The sequence below is a fragment of the Apium graveolens genome, chromosome 6, assembly GCF_009905375.1.
Source record: "Apium graveolens cultivar Ventura chromosome 6, ASM990537v1, whole genome shotgun sequence".
In the NCBI taxonomy this organism is placed as follows: Eukaryota; Viridiplantae; Streptophyta; class Magnoliopsida; order Apiales; family Apiaceae; genus Apium; species Apium graveolens.
Genome location: NC_133652.1, coordinates 188,784,558 through 188,794,181, shown reverse-complemented (window position 1 = coordinate 188,794,181; position 9,624 = coordinate 188,784,558). Strand labels below are relative to the sequence as shown.

The 9,624-nt window shown below is 35.1% G+C and overlaps 1 protein-coding gene across 1 annotated transcript; it reads right to left on the bottom strand.

Moving 5' to 3' along the window:
- Positions 1-2,545: 2,545 nt before the first annotated feature.
- LOC141666439 (glycine dehydrogenase (decarboxylating), mitochondrial-like) lies at positions 2,546-9,203 on the bottom strand. Its single transcript, XM_074472440.1, has 15 exons — positions 7,877-9,203; positions 7,525-7,770; positions 7,370-7,447; positions 7,169-7,269; positions 6,894-7,089; positions 6,650-6,775; positions 5,274-5,459; positions 5,072-5,185; positions 4,525-4,677; positions 3,964-4,152; positions 3,791-3,868; positions 3,570-3,695; positions 3,372-3,470; positions 3,090-3,207; positions 2,546-2,931 (listed from the first exon to the last, which is right to left on the bottom strand). The coding sequence occupies exons 1-15, from the start codon at positions 9,077-9,079 to the stop codon at positions 2,837-2,839; spliced, it is 3,108 nt and encodes a 1,035-aa protein (XP_074328541.1). The 5' UTR covers positions 9,080-9,203; the 3' UTR covers positions 2,546-2,836.
- Positions 9,204-9,624: the final 421 nt, after the last annotated feature.

Below are 9,624 nucleotides of genomic sequence, written 5' to 3'. Positions count from 1 at the left end.
TTTTTTAATATAGCCACTATAATTTTAAGTTTCAACAACAGTGTACTTTCCTTTTAAGAAAATATGACATTATTAGGTGTACCGTACAAATTATACGAGTAAATAAATAATAATTAAGAGAGAATGAAAATGTTAAGTTTTTAATGAATTATCATTGCACATGGATAATATAAAATTATTTAGAATAAATTAATTAGAGAAGTGAAATTTTTATGCTTTATTTATGTAATCACCATTGGTATAGAGTTTTTTTAAAGAAAAAGATTAATGATAAATTATACCTTTTGAAAAATCACACTCATAATTTGTTAATTTATTTAATATTTAAAAAATGTGGTATTACTGACATGAATCCTACTTTAATTTCTTTAATTTTTTTTATTTTGACAATTATACGTGGTAAGTTAAATACAACAAACTTATATAATTTATATATTCAATATATTCAGGAGTAGGTTATAACTTAAATAAAATGCTAATGTTATGTAAATTTGCAAAATTACAGAGTATTGCTATGGACCTGTGTTGATAAAAGAAATATTTTAATTGTATAATATTTAAACTATGAGGCATCGCATTAATATTAAAATATAAACTTTTAAATAAAAAAATTCCTTTAGCGGAATAATGACTTTTATTTTAATGCACTAATTTTTATGTTTTGTATATGCATTAAGGTATAAGTTACTGTTTTTAATTCAACAATTTCAAAATAACTTATATGAGTATTTATATATTTTTTAATTTTTTAATTTTAAACTGCGAGGTATCGTTGTAAGGCGACACGATATTGAACTAATTTTTTATGTTTAAGTATATATATATATATATATATATAGAAATACAGCTATAAATTAATTGACAAAAATTGATTTTGAATTTATATGTTTAAGCAATATATGTAGAAATGTAACATGATGTTTTTTTATTGTAGGCAACCCACAGCCGCTACCCTTCGGGTACGTACTGGATAAACCCTACGGGCTCACGCAATATCCTGCAAACACGAGTTCACGTAATAGCCTGCAAAACATGTGAACCAAGGTAAGCCGCATTTAAGCGATAGATTCTGGTTAGCTCAGTAGCCATAATCATAAATTCTCCCCCTGTGAAATTCGAACATGTGACTAAGAAGATAGTTATCCCCTTTTTAACCAACTGAGCCAACACTTATGAGCACATTGTCATTTTCAATTCAACGGTTTAAAGTAACTTATATTGAGAAATTACATTTTTTTAATTATCCAAATTTTAAATTACGAGGTGTCGCCGTAAGACGACGCCGAGTAATATTGAACTATTTTTTTATATATAAGATGTATATATAGAAATACACGTTGGAGGAGTAATTGACGAAAATTGATTTCGAATTCATATGTTTAACAGTATAGGTAGGAAAAACATATTGATCAACTCAAAAAATTGCTTAAACAATAGTTATAAACTAAAAAAACTTTGTAAACAATATCTATTAACTTAAAAAATGAACGATATAAAATAAAATATAAATAAAATATCAATACCTCTCTAAATTGAATTAATTATATATTAATAACAAAATATTTAAATGAAATTGTATAATTTAAAATATTTTTAAAAAATTAAAATTTAATGAATGCGCGTAACGCGAGCAAAATTCCCTAAATATCTCGTAATAGTCAATAACATGATAACAAATCGACATTTAAGAATAATTTGGAATTGATTTTGGCAACTTTGGAAATGATATCCGCAAGGGTTGACTAACTGGTTAAAGAGGGGATAACTATTCTCTTAGTTAAAGGTTCAAATTTCATGATACGAGAATTTATGATTATGCCTCCTGAATCAGAGTCTATGCATGCTATTTGCTATTTGAAGTGTGGCTAACCCAATAACGAAAGTTTCGTAGGATTTTAAGATTCAAAAAGGGACACTTGGGGATTTTTAAGAATATTTAGGGATTTACAATATTTTAAAAACATATTAGCTAGTCCAAAAATCCAAAATGTAGTTTGCGAAAATAAATTTTAACTACAATTTTTAAAGATAAAATTCCATATTAATATCATGAAAGAATTCGTGTGTCCGATACGGAAATACGTGTGTCCAAGAATCCGACACAGGGACTCAGCTGCGACCCAAGTGTACCTGCTTCTTTTTTTTTTTGACTAATTTTGGCTTATAGCCTTACAAATAAGTATCTGTTCTCAACAATTCTCGGGGTGAGCCAGGATCGAACCCAGGATCTGGGATGACAGAGCATAAGCCATTTACAACCTGCTTCTTAGCTAGTTCTAATTTACATAAAAATAATACTGACATGATAGAAATATAGAAATGATAAGTGAGAAGAAAAAGACATAAATTTGATGAGAAAATACCATGCCTAAGAGTGAAATATTAATTATTTTATCCCTCTAAGTTTGTTGATTAGAAACAGTACGTGTACAAACTAATCAAACATCCTGGCCCACAAAATAAACATAAAAATTTAAAAGTGGTTCAAAATTTTGGTAATTCCACTTTCCGGAAAAAATTTAGTATACCTAATATGACTATATCCTTGAAACTAAATGCTATTTTATTCCTGATATATTATCTATAAAACTTCTCAAATATATTTACAGATAAATCAAGACTGCAGTATTAAGAAGAGAGCCACAAGTAGAGCTCTCTGAGAGATGAAATTAGCAACAATTTCGTGTATTTTGCTGCTGCTGTTTAAATATAGTTTGAAGAGGAAGACAGCAGATGTGAAGCTTATAAAACTATATACAAGAGAGGCGAAGAATATGGAGAAAATGACATTACATGTTTGGGAAAGAATTTCCCCTTGGTAGTGTAACGCATGAACTTATGCAGAAGCAGCTGCCTCTTGCTCTTCAACCCCGTTCGTTGGGAGCAGAGTGCAAACCAGGTTACGGTCACCATACACGTTGTCCACGCGTCCTGAGGTGACATTGTAAAATTCATCATCGTTAATCACACAGTGACACAATTATTTCATACGTTATCAAAAGAAATGATGAAAATGAATGGTTTGGAGTTTAAATGAAAACATTGTAAAAGAAAATGGATAATATGGTATTTTAAAGCGAAAAACACACCAGTGGTTGGCCAGAACTTGGTGGATCGGAGCCAGGAAGCAGGGAAGGCTGCATATTCTCGAGAATATGGCTTTGTCCATTTGTCTGCCATGAGAAGTGATGGTGGGTGAGGAGCTCCCTGCATTTTATTTCTCAGTTAGTCTTTAAAACAGTATAAAACTTGGAAAGAAGAGTTGAACAAGAGCAAGTATGCAACCAAGTACATGAAACTACAGTTGGCATCAAGTATGCAACCAAGTACAACTGTAGTTTCACATGAAAAAAAATGCAACTGCCTCTCACCTTCAGAACATTGTTGTTGGCATCAACTTTTCCTTTCTCTATCTGTGCAATTTCTTCTCTAATGGAGATAAGGGCGTCACAAAACCTGTCCATCTCCGCCTGCAAGGGAATATATATAAATACCACATGATCAAAATATGGGACTAAAATTTTTATTAATTCATGAACCTTTAGAAAGAATTAACTTCGTAAATATACCTTGCTTTCACTTTCCGTGGGTTCAATCATGAGTGTTCCTGGAACGGGCCATGACATTGTTGGCCCGTGGAAACCGTAGTCCATGAGACGTTTGGCAACATCTTCAGGCTCTATACCAGCAGTATTCTGAAAAAATATTAGTTTGGAAATTTAGTTAGAACACTTAGAAAAACATTAGACATTTAGGGATAGAGAATTTCAAGGATGGCATTATAAATTACTTTAAATCCCCTCAAATCAACGATAAATTCATGGGCAACTGTTCCATTGACACCACGGAAAAGAACAGGGAAGTGATCCTGTCGAGAGCAAACATAAAACATCAATAAAAGATTAAAGGCAAACAAAATGAAAAATTGGCGATAATTGAATGCAAACATAGTGAAGTAGAGACCTCTAAACGTTTTGCCATGTAGTTTGCATTTAAGATGGCAATCTTTGAAGCATCAGTTAGCCCTCCAGATCCCATCATAGCAATGTATGTGTATGATATTGGCAATATAAGAGCAGAACCCCAGGGCGCTGCAGCAATGGTACCGAGCGGTTGTGCCTCATTTGGAGCTGGTATACCTCCAGTAGAGATCTTGATTGACAAATGGAGAGATCTCAGAACAAGACAGTAAACTTTAAAAAACAAATCTCATGAATCAGAACAATGAATTTAGAATTTCTTAATACATACTATATTCTCATATATACTGTACATAAATAGCAAATTTATGCACTAGATAATCTCGTATGTGTTTACGCACGGTATGTCTACTTGTCATTGTCAACATATATGCTAGGAATATTTATCGAGGACATCAGGAAAAAGCCTAGTAGCCTACCATAGCTTAAACATGTAACCAATTTATATCGCAATAGAGACTTTAATTCTACACAAACAGGATATAACATTTATATTACATAAATGGACAATAATTAGAATTGACACTATTGACTTATGGCATACCACAGGGTGTGATGGAAGATAAGGTGCCAAGTGTTTTTTAACACCGATAGGCCCCATGCCAGGACCACCTCCACCATGTGGAATGCAGAATGTCTTGTGGAGATTCAGATGACAAACATCAGCACCAATCCAGCCTGGACTTGTCAGACCAACCTATAGGCAGAGGAAAAAGTTGTGACATCTGGGCATGTTTTAAGGAATATGTATTAACAATAATTAGACTTCCAACAGCCTTACTAGTATCACTGCACAATAGAATGATTTCATCTTTTGGTTAAAATATTTGTTTTCCTTTTCTGTTGGCAATTTCTGAAATATTTACTTCATTGACCAACTTTAGGTTACTAATTTTCTTTAAACAAGACACAAGTTATAGCTTAGTTTGCATAACCATTTTCAGGATATAACCAAAATTTTCTGTCAAGACAACGTTTTGACAAATAACTAACAGTTATATTGTGTGACATGGTTGAACCTAATATCAAGGAGTCAGATCATAAAAAAGCACTGGCAGATACTAATTTTCCAAAGCTGAAGAGATAAAAACCTGAGCATTCATGTTAGCTCCATCCATGTAAACTTGACCACCATTGTCATGGATGATCTTACATATTTCATCGATACCTTCCTCATAGACACCATGAGTAGAAGGATACGTAACCTGTAAATTAATGCAAAATCATTGCAAATACTCAGTACTGCAGTATTCCTAGAACAATTTAACAATTTGTCAAAAAGTCAACTCGTACCATAAGAGCAGAAAGATTTTGTTTGTTTGCTTCAGCAGCCTTTTTCAACTCTTCAATGTTAATGTTTCCTTTAGCATCAGTTCCAATAGTAACAATTTTCATTCCACACATAGCAGCACTAGCAGGATTTGTTCCATGTGCAGACACTGGAATAATACATACATTACGATGGTAGTCTCCTCTTGCCTGCATTTAACAAGAGGATAGATTGTGAATAAATTGGAGGGTGATCAGCTTACATGTCCAAGGAATATAATGAGAAACCAAACCAGTTTCGTGCAAGACAAGTATTGAAGGACAACACTAGACAGATGCATAGCTTAAGAGCAAGAATATCATTTCGCATCAAGTTATGAAGTTCAAAATAGCTATGCATGTTGCCTGGAACCCTCCATGTCTTAAAGAATATATTTAACTACTGACCAATTTTACAGCTTAAAAGTGTTAAATAAATAAAATAGAAAATTCAACTAAAAATAAAGTGAATATTTTATGATGCATGATAAATTGTTTATCCATAATACAGCTATTTAAAAACATTAAATGATCAATATTCGTAAAGATTTCTGGTCATATTTTCTCCTATTTGTTAGGTAAAAATAATTAGAGATTTTGTTCTTCAAAGTAATATGAGCACATTATTATTAGAATCCTAATAAATTATGTATTTATACTAGTTATTATCCTCCGGTACATCTTTCATGTGTATCGACAGTAATCACTATCCTCTATGAAATATGAATTGAATCACATGTAGTAATCACTATCCTCTATGAAATATGAATTGAATGTAATTGTTAGGAGTTGTCCCACATTATTTGTGGGAGAGACAGATTGCTAGAATATAAACATCCAGATAACTCCATTATTATGAGGCCTATTGGGATGTGCCCAACAGTGGTATCAGAGCTATTATTGAGACTGTCCAATAACAATCTCATGTGGCTCCAAAATGGACCTAAGAAAAAGGTAGATGGGCTAACCCATGACGGGCTTAAGGGGAGGCCAAAATGGACCTAAGAAAAAGGTAGATGGGCTAACCCATGACGGGCTTAAGGGGGAGGCAGGAAGACCTTCTAGTATGGGCCTAGGGGGGTCAGAAAGCCAGAAGGTATCGAGTCCGATGTGTGAAGAGAGATACTGTTATGAGTTGTCCCACATCGTTTGTAGGAGGGGCAGATTGCTAGAATATAAGCAGCCAGATAACTCCATTAGTATGAGGCCTTTTGGGAGGTACCCAACAGTCATTCCTAGTTTTTACTTATTTCCAATTTATTCCACTAAAACAAAAGCATGGCTCTACCGCTGTCTAGAAAGCAAGGAAACAGATTCATAAAACCCAACACTAGAACATTTTGCATGAAAGATTGGAATACCATATGATATGCACGAATGACCATCAGCCCAGCATACTCGCCAGCAGCACCAGCATTTGGTTGTAGAGAGAAAGAATCAAAACCAGTAATGGAACATAAGAGGTCACCCAAATTGTCAAACATCTCCTGTACAACCAAAGTGCGTAACTTTATAAGCATAAATTATCACCAATACCAACATGTAATTAGTTACAAATTACAATGGCAAAGATGTGAAGTTATACAGAAAAACCATTTTAATTACCTGATAGCCAGCTGCCTGTTCAACAGGTGCAAAAGGGTGCATATCTGTAAAGCTAGGCCATGTAACAGGCATCATTTCTGTTGTTGCGTTCAATTTCATTGTACAGGATCCTAGGGGAATCATGCTGTGGCATAACGAGAGATCCTTTGATTGCAACTTATGAATGTATCGGAGAAGTTCATGCTCGGTATGGCACCTATAAAAAGAGCACATCAGAATTGTTCTTACACCTATGAGATAATTAAAATCAGAAAATGGAAAATAAAGAATCATACGAGTTAAAGATTGGGTGCGTTAGATACGGTGTTTCCCTTACGAGTCCGGATGGGATAACATCCTGAACCTCTGGTGCTAGAGATGCAGCAGTGAATGGAACCTGAAACATAACAAGGAAATTCGTCTTTCTAATGTGAGTGGAATGAATAAATTAAAAAAGCACCAAGTATACAAAGCTTTTAAAGATCAGCATGTCTCACAGATTTCTCGCCAGCGAAAACTTTGAACAGTTTATCAACATCCTCTAGGGTTGTGGTTTCATCAAAAGAAGCTGTAACCTGAAAAAGAAACAAGTGTTAAATCTTTCCATCAAAATTATGATTAAAATAAAAAATAGAAAAAAAGTAAAACTTACGGTATTCTTATCAACAATCCGAAGATTCATCTCACTCTTGTAAGCAGCTTCAGCAATTGCTTTTGAATCAGCACACTTAATCTTCACAGTGTCGAAAAAGGGGAGCTCCTGGACTTCCACAGTCCCCAATTTCTTAAGTCCAGCAGCCAGTATCCCAGCAAGACCATGGACTCGTTGGGCAATGATTTTAAGACCTTCAGGTCCGTGGTAAACAGCATACATAGCAGCCATGTTGGCAAGCAGTGCCTATATAAAAGGTCAAAGTTTTATTAAAAATACTACAAAGGTGAAACCTGAAGTCATAAAATATAACTAACAAATTTACTTAATCATGTTGAAGTACAGTCCATACCTGAGCAGTGCAAATGTTGCTTGTAGCCTTGTCTCTTCGAATGTGTTGTTCCCTAGTCTGCATTGCCATACGTAAAGCAGGCTTGCCAGAAGAATCAACACTGACACCAATAATTCTTCCGGGCATCATCCTCTTGTAATCTTGTGATGTCGCCAGGAAAGCTGCATGAGGACCTCCATAACCCATCGGTACTCCAAACCTCTGAGCAGAACCAACAACTATATCTGCACCAAATTCACCCGGAGGCTTCAACAACGTCAACGCCAACAAGTCACTCGCCATAACAACCTTCACACCTTTCGCATGTGCATTCTTAACAAAGTCCCCATAATCCAAAACCTCACCTTCCGTCCCCGGATACTGAACCAAAACCCCACAAACATCCCCTGAAGAGTAATCAAAGTCCTTAAGATCCGCCACAACAACCTTAAGATCAAATCCATCCGCTCTCGTCTTACAAACATCAATAGTCTGCGGATGACAATTACTCGCAATAATAAACGTCTTCTTCTTCCCCTTCAAAATATTATTACACATAGCCATTGCCTCAGCAGCAGCAGTCCCTTCATCCAACAAGGAAGCATTCGACATAGGCAACCCCGTCAAATCAGTAATAACAGTCTGATAATTCAACAAGGACTCAAGTCGTCCCTGCGAAATCTCAGCCTGATACGGAGTATACTGAGTATACCAACCAGGATTCTCCATAATATTCCTCAAAATAACAGGAGGAACAGCAGTGTTATAATACCCCATCCCAATAAAACTCTTAAAAACCTTATTTTTAGAAGCCAACAATTTCATATGGTCAATCATTTGAGACTCAGTTAATCCCTCATCAAACTTATTAAACTTCATAGCATCAAGTCTAATACTTTTAGGCACAGTGGCATCAATCAAACTATCAAGACTCTTAAACCCACAAAACTCAGCCATTTTAGATTGATCATCAGGAGTAGCAGAGTTATGTCTACGTGGGAAAGTATCACTAGGCCTTAAAGACTCAACATTTATGGATCTTGATAAAGACCCATTAAAATTGGCAATTGATTTACCAAGATTGACATTAAAAGTGTAAGGAGACAATGAAGATACATACCTTGAAGGTGTATATAACATCAACTCATTAGGCCTTTGTTGTTTAGACTCTGAGACTAAGCGTCTCAGAATAGCACGCCCAGCTAGTTTTCTTGCACGGTTCATTTTCAACAAATTGCCCAAGATGGGTTGAGGAGAGATTTAATGGGTGGTTTTAGAATCTCATGAGGAGGAGGTGAGTGAGTGTGTGAGAAATGGTGGGTTGCTGATGAAAATTGCATTATCTTTTTATATACAGATATAGATAGATCTGTGGGTGTATTTTTTAAGTGGAGGATGAGAAAAGTGAGGATGAGAAAATAATGAAATAAAATTTATTCAAATATTGTGGATTCAGGATCTGATTGGGGTGGGTGGTGAAGGGAAGAGGGCGCAAGTTAACAGATACTGCGCACCAACCCTCTCCCCGATTTGACAGGGCCTTTGCTCACGTCGCAATATTCTCGTCTGCCATATTTCCCCAACTCGCTATTTTAATTCACCAACTCGCTATATTCAATGTGATTAATATTTCGGAAATTTTGTCCGTTACTCTCACCGTAATCAAAGGAGTCGTGTCGGTGACATGTCGGTGACAGGGGATCGGTGTCTCCCCGACCATATTACTCATCCTGATATTTCGTTTGTTTTGAGCATGACGATCAGATACT

What these genes read in the sequence shown, in the direction of transcription:
- LOC141666439 (XM_074472440.1), bottom strand. Translation starts at nt 9,079, where the DNA reads ATGAACCGTGCAAGAAAACTAGCTGGGCGTGCTATTCTGAGACGCTTA. An exon ending in GCAACATTTGCACTGCTCAG is followed by an intron (nt 7,771 to 7,876) that starts GTATGGACTGTA and finishes CCTTTTATATAG; the next exon opens with GCACTGCTTGCCAACATGGC. An exon ending in CCACGGAAAGTGAAAGCAAG is followed by an intron (nt 3,471 to 3,569) that starts GTATATTTACGA and finishes ATTCCCTTGCAG; the next exon opens with GCGGAGATGGACAGGTTTTG.